At 28.3% G+C, this 20,458-nt stretch overlaps 2 protein-coding genes across 8 annotated transcripts in view; one reads left to right on the forward strand and one right to left on the reverse strand.

Moving 5' to 3' along the window:
- Positions 1-11,500, reverse strand: part of LOC111684082 — a 30,582-nt gene extending 19,082 nt beyond the window's left edge. The window contains exons 1-2 of one of the 7 annotated variants that reach the window (XM_046953039.1): positions 11,420-11,500; positions 988-1,969 (exon numbers count right to left, since the gene is read on the reverse strand). In XM_046953039.1, coding sequence (XP_046808995.1) covers positions 988-1,432 — 445 coding nt within the window. In that variant the 5' untranslated portion in view covers positions 1,433-1,969; positions 11,420-11,500. Of the gene's footprint in view, positions 1-987; positions 2,921-11,419 lie in introns of those variants that run through there. The other 6 variants (XM_046953037.1, XM_046953038.1, XM_046953036.1 and 3 more) reach the window with 6 other exon arrangements.
- A 274-nt stretch (positions 11,501-11,774) lies between these two features.
- On the forward strand, positions 11,775-19,640 carry LOC111684081 (angio-associated migratory cell protein). The gene is made up of 3 exons (XM_023446200.2): positions 11,775-12,843; positions 18,992-19,190; positions 19,262-19,640. Exons 1-3 carry the CDS (start codon positions 11,988-11,990, stop codon positions 19,473-19,475), a joined length of 1,269 nt encoding a protein of 422 aa, XP_023301968.2. The 5' UTR covers positions 11,775-11,987; the 3' UTR covers positions 19,476-19,640.
- The last annotated feature ends 818 nt before the right edge of the window (positions 19,641-20,458 follow it).

Raw genomic sequence — 20,458 nt, forward strand, 5'->3', positions numbered from 1 at the left:
AAGATGTATATTTCTGTAGGCACATTTATGCACATACATATAGTAAAACTCCTTCAGTAGAATTAGTAATAACAACGTATTTTGTACGTCAGTTATTTGGTTGGTTGAACCATATTAAGTAATAGGAACAAATTAAAGTAAATTAAATGTATGCTTCTAAACAATTATGTACAAATTTATAGCATATTAAAAATAATTCATATTTTTCATTATTAAAAATCTGAAGCAGTCTCAGAATTTCATACCGGGTTCAATTGTTATATTGCCTTAAATAACAGAAAAAAACGTGCTATTTTCTTAAAGTCCCTAACTGCCAGAGAATCTACGGATTAAACGATTACTGGAGATTGACGAAATTGGCCTCAATGTATTGGATTTATTTTAAAATAAAAAATTTAATAGACTAACAATAATGGAATGTTTACCGGACTTTAAAACTGTCTGTTCTCTCTAGGTAATCATGTAACGATAACATATATAACCATCCATTGGTTATTTTCATAAAACTTAATACGTTCTAGAAAAAGGTTTTTGAGATATTTTTAACACTCAACCGAGTTAAACCAAACTGAACAAAACTTATAAAACCAAACCAGATCTTAATGTCCCCTTAATCATATCTAATATTATAAATTAAGATTTAAAAAAAAAAAACTAAACAGAAGCTTTGAAAAATATATATTAGATAGATTGATTGTTTAAACTTGTTTCAAGCGCTCTGCTTAAAACTCACACACAACTGTTTAGTAAATGCAAATAAAAGTAAAAAAATAAATAAAAATAACTTTTATATAAAATCTAAAACAGAAAAGAGACAAAGCGGAGTATGACTATGTGGCATGCATAAGTAATTAACATTTAAAATAAACGATCGGGGAAAAAAATAAGACAAAACCTCTACAAATTGGCAATATGTTAAAATGCTTTGTGATAAATTATAAAGAAACAACAATAATAAAAAAAACAACAACTTATTATTATTTTTACCTTTTGGAATATTGCAAAGTGGTTTGGCAAGACAAAACTTAGCATTTGAGTCATCAACCGCAGCAGCTAAACCAAAACTTGCAGCTTGCTCTGAACGGGGTGACAAACATGGCGGTGTATTATTAATATTATAATGATGTTCTTGCTGGACGGTAGTAGTTTTAGTATTTTCTCGACGAAGATGACCCTCTTCATCAATGACATCATCGATTTTTTTAATATTCTCTGGAGTTGAGTCCATTTTTTCACGTTCACTTTCGGAAAATGAATCCGGATCATAGCCTGGTGTCGTTGGTGTATTCATTTTCTTCATACAGACATTGTTTGCTAAATTATTTGCGGAAGATGCCAATTCCAGAGTTGGTGGTGTCAGTGGTGTTGATGTTGGTGTTAAGCCATCTTCAGTTGAGTTGGCATTATCTCTTAATGTGGCATATGATGTCATAATTATAAATTATTAATGTTTCAGTTTTCTATTTCAGCAGTATAATATTTGTGATGTATGTAGTATGTAAGCGGAGACGTGTGAATTTTTAAGGTGTCACAAATTTAAAACAACAAGAAGGGTTTGGCTTTTAAACTGAAATTCCGTTTGTGCGTTTGTTTTTATTTTTGTTATATGTGTTTATCACTCTTTGTTCTCTACAGGTTTCGTTCGTTTCCTCAGGTTACTTTCTATTCATATTCACACTTTTATTAAATTTTGTTTTCTGCTTTTTTGTTGATGTTGTTTGTATGTATTAAATTAATTAGATAGCTTAAGGAGTAAGGGATTTTTTGTTTTTTTTTTTTCTTTTTCAAAATATGTATATGTTCGTATCGTGCTTGAAGGTAGTCTTATGGCTTAATGATATTTTGTTCTTTTTGTTGGTTTATAACAAATATTAATATTCATGCAACATCGTAAAGGATTATGAATCAGTTGTGTTGCATATACCGTCTTCATTGGTATGTATGTTATAAACCATTGAAACAGGAAAAGCTGAAATCCATATATAAAACAAACACAAGCGTTAAAAACAAAAATATTCAATAAATGGGGTCAATGAATTTTTAAATTAAATATTGCATTACAATTTAATTCACTATAAATTGCAGCATTCGTCAAATTCGTTTTCAGTTTTACAATTAAGAAAACAAAAACTTATTTATTTTCAAGGTTTCTCGATAAATTTATTTATTATTTAGCATGTAGCACATCACTTTGCTTAAAAAATTAAAATACAAAACAAAATTACGTATGAATATATTGTAGCCAAAATAGCCAAAGCACTAAACAAAACAAGAAACAAACAAGTTAACAGCAGCGGGCTGGTCTGTATGAATGTATTCCAATATTTATCAGGCAGCAACCTCGAGTTTGTCTATGAAATATTTTTATTCTATTTTCTATTCTGTTGTTTTTTTTTTTCAAATTGGAATTACATTTCTATTTAGATAAATGGATTTTTTTACAACACAAAAATGATCAATACTTTTTTTTATATCACGACCAAGGGCAACAGCGAACGCACTCAAAACACTAACAACAAAATCTTCTTAAAAACACACTTTTCTTTATATTTTTTGGATTTTTCTTTTTAATTTTAAAAATTTTCTTGTTGTAATTAATGAACGTGAGTGACAATGAACTTAGTTGGTTGGTTTGACGTTCTACAAATATACTTTTTTTATTTGCTTTTAAATATTGTATTTATTTTTTATTGAGTTCTTTTTTTTTTTTGTTTTATTACATATTTGTTTCTATTATATTAACGTGTTTGTCCGCACCTTGCTTTGTCCGTATCTATGCGTCACTCACGATTGGTATAAGGCACTTGAGTGTGAATTGAATCAAATTGGAAATATAGTTAGTGGTCGTTTTTCGTTGTATTATGGCCACTAACTTGCCTGTCTGTATTATTGGCCAAGTTGTTTGTCATTGTAAAAAAATGCTTAAAGAGAGCACAAAACTGTGTGCAAAGAGAGTAAATTAAATAACGCTCAGAGATGTCAAATTTAAAAATTAAAAAGCCGCTAAAATCAAGAAAATAAATTTATTACTATTTATTTAAATATTTCTTTTTTTAAAAAATACACAAAAAGAAAACAATATCTTATAGGTACGTTCACATTTAACTATTGCTTCTACATATAGTAGCACTTTTCTATTAATATTATAAGTAGCAAAAAAAGGTTTGACTTAAAATTATTTTTAAAATAGATTTTAATTATTTAAGTTCTAGAATTGTATTATTTGTAATCAACAAATCATAACTGAATTTATATAAATTTCTTGTTAATGAAGTATTTTCTCGACGATGAAAGAAAATTCTAAAATGGATTAAATTCAATATTGATAGTACTATTAATTATTTTTTATATTAAATATTATATAGGTCTACCTCGAAAGACTTTAACAATGATTTTGGAAGAAACCAGTTTGTCGGTAAACCGAAAATTAGCCATGCCTAGAAAACCGGTTTGTACAGTAATAGATATATCATAAGCAATCTTATACAGATCTGAAGCTGCAATTGATTAGTTAGTAGTGTCCGACCGAACGTTCGGGTACGGGTTCGCAGTTCGGTAAAAAGTGAGGTTCGGCCAATGTTCGGTGTTCGGCGAAATTTTATAAAATGTTTATCATATTTTTACATAATCAAAAAGTTTTAAAAATGTTGAAAATTTGTTTACAGAAGTTATACCTCCTGGCTGTACAATAAATTTCCGATTTCATAGGGACAAAACGCCTTTTTAACTGTTCATTTTTTCGGCTCATTTGAAAAACAGTTAACCAGAAAGTGATTAAAAAGCTAAGAAAAGTGAAACATTTAATTTGAATTATCTAGTTTCGACTATAAATCTTTGATCTCATTTGTAAAATTGAAATTTTCTAGGTCCTTATTCTAGACATATCAGTCAGCCAGTCTCTTAAATAGGACCTAAACTATTGTTGCAGATTGATTGGTATTCAAAATAATCATAATCGGTTTACATTTCGACATTGCCTCCATATAAGGTTCGCTTTAGAAAATGACTAACATTCATAACAGGCTTAAAATGCTAGTATTTTTATGAAATTATACTTAAATTTTATATGATTCAAAATTTCATATAAATTGGCAAATTAAAATTTGCGAATTGTGTTACGTATTGTAAGTATATTATATTTATATTATGTATACATTTTTTTAGAAACTGTAATTTTACTGATTCGATAAAATTTATTTTGATTTTGATACACATTTAAAACGAAATTTTGATCACCTTGGATCATAATATGATAATGTATAACAATATTATGATAAATACAAAAATATCATGATACAATATTTTAACGGTATTTAATCATAATATGCTATTTTAAAATTGTTACAATAACGATAATATGTTTATACTACATTCATAATTTTAACCACAGCCATATTTTTCTCTGCGTGCTCTTACAGATAATTATATCATTGGTGAAACGTTTAAAAACCAAAAATAAAGGTATTAAGATATATGCATTTCATAAAAATAGTTTGTTATTAGAAATTTATCACTCTCTGGGATTCGGAATTAATTGATAATTGGCCCAATTGCTAATTAAAGACCCTTTTCAAAAAATCTTTCGGATGTTCATATTTTAGCTTTAAATGTTATAAATTTATTGCTTCTTAATCATAAATGCGTCTTTCATTTAAGAAAAAAGTTCAGTGTTACCGAACTTTGAAAACCGAACAAAGTTCGGGTTCGGCCGAACTTTCAAATTTACCGAAGTTTTGAGTATTTGTTTAACACGTACGGAGAATAATATTTAAAATTTTGTATACAAAATTTTTAAAAATGTGATTTTTTGTCAAAAGAACTTAAATTTTTGTACTAAAATGTAAATTTTTTGAAACCAGTTAACCAAGACATAACCGGAAATCGATGTTTTCTAAAAACCGGTTAATAATAAACCGAAATATGCAATAAAAACCGGTTTTTCGGTTAACCGGTTTATAAACTCTAATTATGGCAAAATCCGGTGCGCATTAAAATATTTTAAGGATATACAATTTTACGACCTAAATACAGATTTCATAACCTCAAAAATAAATTTACATATATTCACGTATATTCGATATAAAAATATACGAGAAAACTACTTCAAATGACTATATTTTCCAAATCGACTGAGATATTAAACTAGTTCATATTGCAATGCATTGAAAAACATCTCATATTTTAGGACAATTTTTCCGATTTTTTTTATTTGCAAAATTTGGAAAGATATTGCAAAAAAAAATAAAATATTTTATGTCATAAGAATCAGCAGTATTTTTTTATTATAATCAATCAAATTGTATTTAGACTACGAAATTGTATTATACTACATGATTTTTTGACAAGTATTAATATTTAGATTTGTAGTCTGATAATTTTAGTCATGTAGTCTGATTTTATTTGAAAATACCTTAACCCAGATTTTAAACGATTTTTTAAATTTTATTATATTATACTATTATATAAATTAACGTTTTCATATTTATTATGTGTAATTATTATCCAATCCATCCACTAAATATGGTTGTCAGAGAAAAGCATTTTCCAAAAAAAATTTATCCAATTCTTAAAATTTTTTGATTTTGCTAGCCTAGAGGCATTTCTGAGGCTTTTAGGCTAGTATAGCACATTGTATATAGCTAGTATATTAAATTTGTTAAAACTGGATCATATTTAGTAGGGTTATCAATTATCCGTGTTAAAAATTATTCTAATAAAAACTTACAACATTTTTTTATTTAAGTAGTCGACTAAATTTGAAAAGTTATTCGATTATTCGAACGAATAAAAGTTTTTATTTGAATAATTTAATAAAATATAATATTTCTCTTCATATAAAGATCACATGAGCATACGACTTTAACATACATAACTCGCATAAAAATGCCTATATAGTAACCCAACAAGAAAGGTGAGGAAAAAGAAGTAGAATTTTCACCACAAATAACATACTTGAAGTACTTCCAATTTTGGTGAAAAACCTATGAATTTTACATTAGCGTGTCATTGGAGAGATGTTGTTCATTTTTGACAACTATGAACTACATCTAATCTTATTCATTTATACAATCCGATATTTGGATGTCAAAAATAAACCGAATTCGTTCAATGACATGCTTGTTAATTTCATTGGTTTTTCAGTAAAGTTTAATGTACTTCGATTATGTTATTTGTAGTGACTTTTCTACATCTCTTTCCTCACTTTTAACTGGGTTTTCATTTGTAAGGAAATATTTGGTTTATAAAAGCGAAAAATATGTAATCGCATTTTTAGATGTGATTAAGATGTCGTTTGAAAAATATGACATCAATTATTTTTTGCTGGGAACTACATAAACAAGGTTTTTAGGAACTATCTGTTTAACTTATTGCAAACATTAAAAAAGCATAGAATCATTTTAGAATTAATCGCGATTTTTCGTGGGAAAATGACATATTTAATTCGCTCGAATTAAACTCGCTCGCGAGAAAAGATGCGTGAGAAAGATGTAAGAACATGAACATTTATCAAGTTATTTTTTTATATGGACACACAGATGGAGAGATTCAGAAATTACTATTAAACCGATACTTTAAGGACAATATTTTGGACGTTACAATTAGCAGCACAAACTCAAAATACCTTCCGCACTATCGTGGTGTTAAAAATAAAATAAAACTATGTAGAATTGTATTTCATAGAACCTTGTATTTTGTTGTTAAATCGAAATTTGATGATATTACATTAAAACAAGTAGGAAAGTCCTTCCATATAATACCCTACACTATGAGTATATTTTTAGAATTTTTATTTTTCATAAAGAAACTTTTATGTTGAATTTTACCTTAATTGTATATATCTTTATATAACAGTTAGTCAGTTGAGTTTCATTGCGATACAAATGGTTACAAGTCAATTTTAGACGTTTAAGACATTTTTTGTATGGGGCTAGGGTCATATAAGGTACGTTTTATATAAAACATATTTGTGCCAATATTTAGAGTGATAATATTATATTTGACGTAATTATATAGAAAATAACTTGATTTTTCTCAAGAAGATTACAGATTGTAATTTTCTATACAAAAAAATATGTGTCGACTTTCTATTATAGCTTTTTCTATAGAAGATTAACAATATCTCTACAGATTATAATTTTCTATACAAAATATACGGTAAATGCACCTAATGTCGGCATGACCCAGTAGTCGGCATTTTTAAAATAAAATTGTAAATAAATACGAGAAACAGTGCAAATTTATTAAGGTTCCATCTATATTTAATAGAAAATATTGTGTTTTTGCTCCATGAAATGTGTAAATTTGAGTAGGATGAATAATTTCGTCTCCATTTGACATTATTTAGTAACACCTTTTCAGCTTTTTCAGTACTGTCAGTTTTCTTAAAAAAGATTAGTTTTAGTGCCACCTTAAACAATTAAATATTAATATTAAATAAAATGATTTATTTGACAAAAATTGGTTTTAATGAAAGAAAACAGTTGATATATTCATTTTAAAGTGAAAAAGTTATTTAAAAATACATCGGCATCGAGGTGCCGACTGCTGGTTATTAAGTTCGAACATACGTATTCTATAGTCGGCACTTTAAAATTTCTCTATAGAAAATTGGGTATATTATTTTGAAAAATTTGTATATAACAATTTTCTCTTCAAAAATTATATGTATACGAGTTATTTTTGTAAAGAAAATTTATGTATAACACTTTTTTCTATAAAAATTTATGTGTATTACAATTTCCTCTATAGAAGATTGAATGTACAAAATTTTTTTCTATAGGGAATTATGTGTATACAATTTCTTCTATAGAAAATTTTAGGTAAAACAATTTTTGATACAAAAAATTATGTGTATAACAGTTTTTCTTTTAAAAAGTTTGTGTATACCCAATTCTTTATATAGAAAATTACTTCAGTAATAGCTTTTTCTATAGAAGATTAACATTTTCTATACAGAATATAATTTTCTATACAAAAAATATGTGTATAACAGTTTTTTCAATTAAAACTTTTGCATATTGAAATTTTTCTAACAAAGATTGTTCTCAACTGTTTTTCTACAAAAAACATGAATATAACAGTTTTTTTCTATAGTAAATTTCTAATATGACAATTTCTCTATAGAAAAGTTTTCTTATTATAATATCCTCTACGAAACTTATGTTTAATTTTTTTCCTTTAGGAAATTGCATATTTTTATACAAGATTTTCTTAAAAAAACAGTACATATAAGACTTTTCCCTATAAAAAATTACTTTTTTCTCCAACAAAAATTATAATTTTGTATAGAAAATTGCTTGTATAACTCAATTTCTGTAGAAAAAAATGTTAATATGTATAATTATTACAATTATAATTATGTTTATAACATATTTTTCTACAGAAAAAACGATATTATTACAGATATTTCTATGGAAAAAATTTAATTAACCATTTTCTTTGAAAATTGTGTATTTAACACTTTTTTCTATATAAATATGCCTTTTTTCCAAACAAAAAATCTACTGCCGACTATAGGAACATTTTTTGCCGTACTTAGGAACACTGGTGCCGACTACTGGAAAATTTGGTGTTTTTAACAAAATTTGCAAATTACTAAAAAATAGTTATTTGTTTTTCAAAAATGTTAAGTGGATCTAAAACTTTACTTAATTTTAAAAAAGTGGAAAAAAGTCGGAAAAATCCAAAAAAGTAAATAAATAATCGAAGAATAGTCGAAAATAATCAAAAAATCAAAAACTCGAAAATAGTGAAAAAAGTCGAAAACTCGAAAATAGTAGAAAAAAGTCAAAAATAGTCTAAAATTTTAAAAAGTGAAAAAAGTCAAAAACTCTAAAAAAGTCGGAAAAACTCGAAAAAAAGTCGGACAGAAAAAGTTGGAAAAGTCGACTATTTATAAAATACTAAAAGTCTTTCCATAAAATGCAAAGACTTTAGAATAATCAAACAATCCGACTTTTTGTCGGAAAAAGTCGAAAAGTCGACTATTTATAAAATACATATAGTCGAAAAGTCTAAAAGTCGACTTTTTATTAAATGAAAAAAAGTCGAATTGTCGACTTTTCGTTTCAACTATAGAACCTTACTAAAGACTATCTGTAAATAATTTATAGCGCTTTTTTAACGCACATTGAACCATATTATTATTGATTGTTGGCATCACCTTATGAGTATTTTTATTGAGAGAATATGATATTGACCTCTCTCTCCCAACCTTATTAATAATAAATAAATTGATACAAAATTGACTGACTGACCACACAAAAAAGGGCTTAAAATTATGTATTGTTTCCATTTGTATAGTATTTTTTGGAAACAACGTCTATCCACCACCATTAAAAAAAGCCGATGCAGCAGGTGCACAACTAATAATTGTCGATACACAAATTTATTTTAATTTCCGTTAGTCACAGATGCTTTAATAAAAAACTAACTGTACTTGCTTAATTTTATTAACCACTTATTGACGACCATTGCCTTTTTAATTTATGTCAATTTTACCACAATCGTTCACATGACTGAATTAAGAACAAATTAAAATTTTTTATAGTACATATAAAACAATTTTTTCTCTAAAAACTGAAAAATATATTATCTTAGTGCTATTTTTACGAGAAATACGCGTTCTTAAATTTGGAGCTTTTTGAAATTTTAAAGTTGACAACGCTGATTCTAACTTGTTATTTATTAAAAAAAATAAATACTCTCAAAAAGACAAAAGAGAGCATCCTGCTGTGCACAGAAATTTCGTCTCGCTGTGTACAGCAAAACCATTTTTTTATATGTGCTGCGTCAAGTCAAAGTGGGCCTAGGGATACGCAGCAGCTTAGCTACCATAAGAAATACACGTGTTTGTGTGAGGGCGCAGCAAAATCTGCTAATTCGCAGCAACTACTCTCTCATAGCAACCTGAAAGATGAGGTGATGGCGAGTGAGTGACAATTTGTGAAAAATATTTCCATACACAAAATTATTGCAAATTCACTCTTTGTATGCGTACAAAGAAAGATTCACTTGCCAATTCCAATTGGATTTTTCTCTTCTTGTCTCATCACCAGGCCTGCCAGATTTGCCGATTTATCGGCATTTTGCCGATATTTTACCTTCAAAATAGTAAAGTCCCGATTTCCCGATTTTTGCTTCAAAAATGCAGATTTTTTACTCAATCGAACAAATTAACGAATTTATTATAACTTTACATAAGCAAAAATTACATGGAGCTTTTAAAACAATTATTGGGAGAGGAAAATTTACAGTACGGTAAAACACAATCCATCACCAATGTCAATTGGATCGATTATGAAAAGGAAACACAATTTATGTATGAAAATCCTGAATAGGATCTAAAAGTCTAATCTAAGGGTGCTAAAATTTAAAAATTTTTAAGAAATTTTTATGCTTCGAAAATAAATTTACACATTTTTGTGGAAAAGTTAAAAAATCTGGAGAAAATTTCCCATTATAAAAATGTACTCAGCCTTTACCTATACGATTTTTATTCGACGATAACCAATAACAAATGTGATAACCCCACTTTCCTGGATTTAAAATCGGCTTTGCAGTAATTTTCTGTGTTTATTAGTCTATTCTATTTGATCGTGCAATTTGGAATGGTTTTAACAAAAATTTAAAAAACAATATTTTTTTCAAAAAACTTCTAATATTGACTAGGATTAGAACCAACCATTAACTAATTTCATATTAGACGTACGCTCTAGACAATTGGTTACAAATCCTATTGTAAAAATTAATTAATATTGTTGAAAACGATCACTCACTGTCAAGTGATGTATGAAATAACTACATCACTCATAACCAAAATTTGAACATTTTTTACAGGGTAAATGTATAGTATAATCCACAAATAATTATACATTTTTCTGCAAAAGTGATACAAATTCTAATAGATTTTATTCCAGTAAACCAAAGTTTCGGTGTACCCTCACAAGGAGTTCTTTTATTAGACGTATTCTGAATGAAAATTCCCTTAGTTATGCATGTATGTAAAAACAATATTGTGATTTTTTTTATTATTTGTGTTATGTTTCTTTGGTACAAAATAGTTTTTCTTTCAATTGTCGCTTTATTGCCGATTTTTTAAACGTATGTGCCGATAAATGCCGATTTTTTTGGGAAAGAATTGCCCATATTTCTACAAATTTATCTGGCAGCCCTGCTCATCGCATCTCTATTCAATATTTTTTTCTTGTGAAGGCATTTTTTTTACTTTTTTGTCTACATTTTTTTTTGCACTTGATTTTTCTACATTTTTTCACTTGCTTTTTTTGTCATATAATATAGTGGCGTTATTTAACATTTTTTTCTTTTCCTTAAAACATGCAATCGTGCGTTCTTATTTCACTTATTTTTTAATATTTTTACTTTTAATTTATTTAAATAATTAAAAGAAAACACCCACCATAAATTTGCAATAATATTTTTTTGTTTTGTGCCAAAGACGACTAACTAACTGACAGCGTTGCCACCAACTCTCTTCTATTTAAAAAAAGCACTAAAGTCTGAAAGAACTTAAAAAATCATTCTCGATGTGGCAAGGCTGCTTAGCAGACGCAGAGTTGTAATTTCTGTCAAAAGAATATAAAAACAGTGTTGGAAAACGGTTGCATTAATTGTCCCAAAAACAGTGTTGGAAAAGGATTAATATTTTCCAAAAAACTTTTTTTTACAATTCTCATTCAGTTTATTGAAAAAACTGCATAAAATGCAAAAAAAACTCACCCAACTTTTCTGTTGTATTTTTTTTTGTTTGGGCGCACTCCGATGACGTCGAGAGAGTGAGAGTGAGTGGTGACTGCGTTATTATGAACAACCCTGTCGTTGACGGCGTTAACATTTCCAACGACTTTGACCTCAAAAATAATAAACACGTGTTGACAGCTGTCAGTGTATACGAATAGCGCGTATAAACAAATTTCATTGAAAAGTGAAATAATTCAGTTGAAGGAAAATTGTAAAAATTTAATAAAATGCGTGACAATACTCCACCAAGACCTGCTGATATTGAAGATGATTTTGAAGAAGTCTATGATGAAAATGATGGACCACCACCAGAGGACGACGATGACTTGGAAATGGAGGAAATAACATTAGAAGAACTTGAGTCTCGTCTACAAACTGGTGCTTACGATTCCGATGAAGAGGGTGAAAATCGTAAATCACCTGTACAGGACGATTCCATTTTAACATTTCAACAACACTCCGCCCCAGTATTTGCTTGTGCTTTCAACCCACAAAATAATATATGCGCCACCGGTGGAGAAGATGACAAAGTATATGTATGGAACAGAAATACTGGTGAAGTCATACAAGAAATTACCGACCACAAAGATACGGTAACCGAGGTACATTTTAATCATGATGGCACATACTTGGCTACCGGAGATATGGCAGGCGAGATTCTGTTGCACAAATTGCAAGAATCTAGTGGTAGTACCGAGAATGAAGGAGCCGGCGTTGCTGGTGTTACATTACGCAAAGTGTGGGAATACTCAATGGGCGACATGTCCTGGATGCGCTGGCATAAAGGTGCTAATGTACTAATAGCTGGCAGTGAGGATGGTGAAATTTATGTATTCCGCCTGCCGGCAGGCGATTGTAAAATTCTACCCGGCCAGGGGGTACGTTGCGAGTCGGGAGAAATTACGGGTGATGGTAAAAAGTTGTATGCCTCGTACAACAATGGCACAGTCAAGTTATGGGACATAAAAACGGCAACGGTTGTAATGGAAATTGATGAACACAATCCAATGGTCCATCAAGAGGGATCGACAACAGTGGCTTGCGACAAGGAATCTCCACTGTACATGTCTGGTGATGAAAATGGTATGTTATGATAAAAAGGCTACCTACACGATTAGTTGTAAAATATTTTGTGTTGTTATTAGTTTTTTAAACGGGTATTCCTGGGACGTGTATTACCAGAAATTCCGTAGAATCCCGTAACGAAATGAAATGTCATTTCAAAGATAGTTTTTTTTTATAGGGGTAGTTTCTTTAAATTGCAGATAAATAGATATTGTTTACAATATTTTTTGGGTAAAAAATGGCAGATAAAAAGAGATTATTTAGAATATTTTTGGGTAAAAAACTACTAAAACAGTGGCTTGTGATTAGGAATATCCACTGTACATATCTGGTGATGAAAATGGTATGTTATGTTAAAAACAAACAAGATTAGTTGTAAAATATACAAGAAGTAAACTAAATTGGTACACCACGGTTATATTAGATATTAAATTTACATATTATAAAAAATAATTTTCGGAAACATGAATTTTGAAAGAAGATGTACATTTTTAACGTATAAATCTTTAATAAAAGGAATATTGTGATTATTTTCAAAATACATAGGGAAATAGATTTTTTTGTTTGTCCATTACAATTATATTTTAACCTAATTTACCGAGCAGGGTGACGATGACCATACTACCGTTGTAGTGTAGCAGATCAAAATCTCTAGCACACTACCAACTAGCCTACCGGGGAATTGTTTGTCAACAAAATTTATCGAAAATATTTAGAATTTCACACATGGGAATAAAATCCATTAATCTTTCCTGAAATGTTTGTTTAATTTTGGTTTGTTAATAATTTTAACGATAAATATTTTTATATTTTGCACATTGAAGAAAAAAATCATAGAAATGGTCACAATTAATATGAACGCACTAAAACGGTTAAAACAAATAAACTTCATACCATCCATTGCCATATTTTCATCATTAAATCATAGACAAATTGTTATTCGGTTTAACGAATTTTTACGAATGGGCCTAATGTCTTTCGTTAAACCGGGAAAACACTGTATTATGAAAATCGGTACACATTTGTCGGCAGTCTCTATAAAAAAGCACAACAACCTATAGGTTAGCGATACAATTCTACACAAACAAGTTTTATGTAAAGCATTGCATAGTTCTGCCATAATGTGAACATACATACTGTGTATATCTCTAATAAATTACATGAAAACTGAAATCATGTTGTTACTCCTCTTAAAACTCTCTTAAAAGTAAATTTTAAGAGGGGTTTTAGAACGATTTTCAATATACATTACATAGGTATTTTGAGTCTAGCGATAGCCATTCGTAAGCTGACCTATTTTAAAAAAAAAGTATTTTGTAATTATTTTTTAAATTTTTGTATGTGGGCATTTCGTGGGGTAACAATAACACGATTTGAGTTTCAATAAAATTTTTAAGTGATATCCCGGAAAAAAATTTTGCATTGCTCGGTGGTAAATTCCGGTCAAAAATCTATAACTTCTTTATTTCTTTAAATAAATAGCTAAAATTTTGCACAAGTTTGGTTTTTTACTATTAATAATATGTCGTCCCGTTTTCTATTTTTATGAAGTTTAAATATATAGAAAAGTTCAGCATTGTAATAGACGAAGTCATTAGTTACTAGAGTTGTAGATGAAATTTATAATACTTATTCCTGAAATATAACAGTAGTAGGTCCAATGTTCACCCAACCTATTACAGCCCCTTTTCATTTTCTATGGTCTTTCAAAATTTGGATTTGTATAGCTTTTTTAGTTTTTAAACTAGGCCACAAATTAAACCGCACAAAATCGCAATAACCACTTGCAATGATCACTTACTAAGCCTACTTTAAGGAAAAATGATAGCCTTCATTTATGTAAAGGTGTCTAAAATCTAATTTAAAAACCTAATTTAAAAATATTATCAACTTTGCATATGTTTAAACAGTCACAAAGTTACGCAATAATCAAAATATCATTTAAATTGTATGATTTAAAGTGTTAGCTATAATCTACCATCAAAAATTTATCAGAATTAAATAATTGAAAGAAGTCATTTTAAGCCGGAATCGACCACCGTGCATTGGTGCTATAGAAGTCAATCGCGGGATTTGAGATTTTTAAATGAAACCCGGAATCCCGATATGGGAATCCCGAGATTTCTAAATCCCGAAAAATAAAAATAAATTTTCAAAAAATCTTAATAATTTACGGACAAAAATAATATTTTCTATTTCATATTACAACCCAATAAACACCGATTCAAACCTGTGAATATTTTTGAAAATTTTCTTAACTAAATAATGTATTTTCCAAATTGTTTTCAAATTTTAAAGTTTAGCCTTTGAAATAAACATGATAATTTCCAAAAACGTTTAAAAAAATATAATGTGTGATATTTATAAAATTTTCAAAGTTTTGTTTGAATTGAACTTAGAAAAGTTTCTTTCAAAAAATAAATTATTTTAGAAAAATAAAAACAGAACATTTTTTCTACAGCAAGGGAGCGAAAAACGTTAAATATAGGAGAAATAATCGGAGATATAAAAGAAAAATATGCTAAAATAAATGTATGAATGTTTTATTTTCAGGTGATGTAAAAAAAATATATGAATTTTGCAATAGTTAGCATTATAATTAGGGTTTGAAATATGTATGAAAATAATAATAAAGAATACTTGAAATACGTTTGAAAATTTTTTTAGTTTCAAGCTTACCTCTAGCCTTTTTTTAAATTTGAAATACATTTGAAAAATACGTTTGATTTCTAACTGCCTTTTTGTTTGAGAAGGCCATAATTTTCCATTTGAAAACAAAATTTTTCAAATTTGTTCTCAAAGGCTATGTATGAAATTTGAATAGGTTTTCAAATATGTACATATTTACATCATTTCAAAGGTTTTTGCTTATTGGGAATATGAATACATAAAGTATGTGTTTACTAATACAGAAAGCTTTTCCATAAGTATTTTGTGAAATTTTTGGAAATCAAATTAATTCAAAGTACTAAAAATAATAAAATAGTTATTTTAATACAGTACTTTCTGGATACACCACTAATGTGACCAACCGTCTTGAGTTGAATATCGGATATATGGTTTTTAATGACCGCTAGGGAAACACTACAAAATTGGTCTATATCAAGTATAGCCATCGTAGTTCCAGCATTTGCCAAGCTATCAGCAATATTATTTCCAGTAATATATCATGTCCTCTTACCCAAATAAGAGAATTATCATCTCGCCATCTTATTAAGAGGTTGACTGCCAAAAACTATTAAAACTCTCTTATTTAATATTTTGTAATGTATAAATTTAGCGGAAAACACTTAAACTTCGGGATTTTAAAATCCCGAAAATCCCCGGGATTTCATTTTTAAAAATCCCGGTTTTCGGTACTTTCAAATCCCGGGATTTTCGGGAATCGGGAATTCCCGCTTGGCATCCCCAATTGGTGCAAAATGAATTTAAGTTTCATGACTCCCTTAATAACAGTGACAATACAACTTATTCTAAATTCTACCTATTCTATAGTTTAAAAATGTCTTGAAAACTTCAAAAATAAATTCAGATTTTTTACTTAATTGAAAGAGATTTATGTAGCATTAGACATAATTTTAATTATTAATATTATTTTATATACATTTTTTATATTTATTATATTTTCCTTAAAAATATTTAAAATATCTTAAGAAATATATACTAAACAAATAGCTTGAAACATCGTTTTCGAATCATCGAATTTGCATTAATACGATTCGGAATTGTCGCATAAAAACATGATCTCCAATGACACGCTAAAGTTAAAATCATGCATGTTTCTTTCACATAAATCGAACCACTTGGTCATTACTTGCACCTCTGATTAAACAACATCTTTGTCATGTAACTTTTTGGTGGGATATGTTAGTAGGTTCACATTATATCAGAGTTTCGATTTTTTGAGTGGGATCAATTGACACGAAATTGTCCATATATACCCAGCAAAAGAAGTGTGGAAAAAGAAGTAGAATTTTCACCACATATAACATACTTGAAGTACATACTTCCAATTTTGGTGAAATTCTATGAATTTTACATTAGCGTGTCATTGGAGGGATGTTGTTCATTTTTGACAACTATGAACTACATCTAATCTTATTCATAGATGCAATAAAAATCCGATATTCGTATGTCAAAAATAAACCGAAATCGTTCAATGACATGCCTATGTTATTTTCATTATGTAGTTTTTCACCAAAGTTTGATGTACTTCGAATATGTTATTTGTGGTGACTTTTCTACATCTCTTTCATTACTTTTAACTGGGTTTTCATTTATATGGAAATATTTGGTTTATAAAACAAAAAATATTTAATCGCATTTTTAGATGTGATTAAGATGTCGTTTGTAAAGTATGACATCAATTATTTTTTGATGGGTATTTTTGATATAATATATTATATATTATTTGTAAGGTCGCATCCAATGGTGAAAATCATAAATAACGGCTATGTAAATTGACATATTTTTCTGTCATTACACTTAAATTTTAAGCACCATCCAGAACACCATAAAAATATATTTTAGGACACATTTTTAGTTTTGACCAAAAAAGTGGTCAAAAAATCCTAAATATGATCGTAATCGGTTAAAATAATCGATTATTGGGCCCGATTAAATATGGAAACTAAAATTGTTGATCGAAAAAATCGAAAACCGATTATTGGCTTTTCATACCATTCAATACCAGATTAAGTATGTAGAGTCCGGATTAGGCTAGAAAAGTACCAAAAGGGGTCTTTTTGGTACTTTTTTATAATATTAAACATGAAATTATGCATTTTTTTGAATTTTCTATAATATTGAATCTAGAAACATGAAATTAAGCATGAGGACGTTTTAGCACTGACTGTTTTTTAACACATCATGGTGAAGGGTATATAAGATTCGCACAGCCGAATATAGAATATATCAGATTGACTTTTTTGTTACGCCAGTCTTGTTATATCTTAAACGTCCAACAAAAAATACTATTTTATAAAAAATAAATCACTTTTAAATATACTAATGACCAAGTCAACTTAAATGTCAAAGTCAACTTAACATTTTTTCTTATCAAAACAAAAAATTTGCAACAAAATGTCATCGATTTGTTTCTGCATATATTTGCATATTTATAACATTTTTATTGCATTTTTTTGTATTACACAGTGTAACAGTCATTTTCACACATGACAAAATCTATGTGTACAGGAAACTGTGGACCATTAGTATTCATCAGGATTAAAAAAGAAATGGAATCTTTTTGTATCGAAAATGAGATCTTTTTACATTTAAATTCTTTTTCGTTTTTTTTCTCTAAGTGAGTCAAAACAAGTAAGAGTTCTATATTCGGCTGTGCCGAATCTTATTAACCCTTCACCATGTTGAGTTAAAAAAAACAGTCAGTACCATAAAGTCCTCTTTTACATCACTTTCTTCGGATTAACATGCTTAAATTCATGTTTCTAGATTCAATATTGTAGAATATTCAAAAGATTACCTTTTAATAAACGAAAACAGTGCCCAAAATATCCCTTTTATGGGTTCTCATCTAATTCAGACTTTACATACCCAATTTCACATTTCTAGGTTAAAAATTATAGAACATTCAAAAAGGAACTTTTAAAAAAACCAACAAAACACCAAAAAGGTCACTTTTTTCCGGTTCTCACCAAATTCCGTCTCTACATACTTAATTTCATGTGTCTAGGTTCAATACTATAGAAAATTCAAAAAGTACCTTTTTGCAGGACAAAAAAGTTCCAAACAATCACCATTGATTTGTTCTCATCTAATCCGGGTTCCAAAAGTACTTTTTGAAAAACGGAAAAGTACCCAAAAGATCCCTTTTATTTCATATTTCTAGGTTCAATATTAGCAAAATTAAAAAAGTACCTTTTAAAAACAAAAAATTACCAAAAATTTCACTTTTTCCGATTCTCATCTAATAGTGACTCTACATACTTAATTTCATGTTTCTGATTTCATTATTATAGAAAACTCAAAAATTAAATTTTGAAAAGCAAAAGAGTAGCAAAACGTTCCTATTTATGTGTATTCACCTAATTCCGAATCTACATACTTAATCAAAAGTACCTTTTGAATATTTCCCTTTTAAAAGTTGTCCTGTTTTTGCAAGCATAATTATATTCCTTTAAAATATATTTTTCATTCTGTTTAGGTAAAATTATCTTTAGTACACCCAATGGTCCAGTTGGTATGGTCGAAGCAAATGGTGCCGTCGAATGTTTAGCATTTTCACCTTCGGCAGATTTTCGAATGGCAGCCAGTGGTACCCTACACGGTCAAGTTGCTATATGGGATCATTCCAAATTGTCTCTACGTGCAGAGTGTGAACACGCCGATGATGGTGTTACAAAGTAAGTCTAACGAAATACATTTGTATGTACCCATAAGATATTAATTAATTTATTATATTTTTCTTTTTTAGAATTCAATGGATAAGCGATTTTACTATTTTAGTATCAACATTGCAGGGCAATGTTATTGCTTATGATGCTCGTACTGGTCAACGAAAATTTACATTAAGTGGACATTTAGCCGAAGTGTATACATTTTGTTATGATCCCAAAGAAAGTTTGTTACTAACTGTGTCTGAAGATAATTCAGCCAAAATATTTAAAGTTCCCGAGTTAGGGGATTAATAAAAGGAAATTATGATACCGAGAGAGACACAATTAAAATTGATGTATTCATTGTTACGTCGTTTAAGTTTAAGCTTTTTAAGTTTTTATTATTCTATTATTCTTTTGTATTTCATTAGCCAACTACATACATGTGTAAATAGTTAAAAATCTATCCTACCTCTATATTAAAATTATTTTATTTATAACAATATGAAGCATATAAATTTATGGTAAGTTTAAAATTTAAATCTATCACATCAGGTTAATATTTTATAGAATGATTTGTATACATATATACAGCATCTTACAATAATACTGTTAAAATTGAAGTAATTGCATTACAATACTTTGTATCAATTTAAGAGTTTCATTGTCTTTAATACAAAATCTAATTTGTTGTCAAAAGGTATTGAACGATTTTCATTCATGTCTAATATGATACAAATTCGTATTATTAAGAAGAAAAGTGAGAATATTTTTTTGTTTATTCCAGAATTTTTTCAATTATAACATTTAAAAAAATGTTAGAAAAAATAACGATTTTGTTTTATATCTTCTATGGAAGATATATTCCTAATGTTTGTTGTGGGTTAAAAAAAAATACGTTTTTGTTTATTTTTAATTCAAAGTTAATTATGGAGAGAAACAAACATTCCCAGCAAAAAATATTGCAGTAGTGCAAAGTGAATGTAAGTTTCATGGCAGTGCTAATACAACTCATACTAAATGCCTTCCTAAATTCCACCTATTTCGCAGTCAAAAATTATTACTTTTAAACGTCAAAAATCAATTCACATTAATTTAATTAAAAGAGATTTAAATAGTGTTCAGATGAATATTAAAGCTATTAGTGCAAAATTTAAATAATCTAGTTCGATTAGTTTAACAGATTAACGAATTTTTGTATTTAATTCATATGGGAGGTGCCGCTCTCCCCATAGGTAGTCCGTCAATTTATTACACGGATGTTTAAGTTCTTCGTGCAAAATTTGAAGATTATA

Source organism: Lucilia cuprina, chromosome 5 (assembly GCF_022045245.1).
Source record: "Lucilia cuprina isolate Lc7/37 chromosome 5, ASM2204524v1, whole genome shotgun sequence".
In the NCBI taxonomy this organism is placed as follows: Eukaryota; Metazoa; Arthropoda; class Insecta; order Diptera; family Calliphoridae; genus Lucilia; species Lucilia cuprina.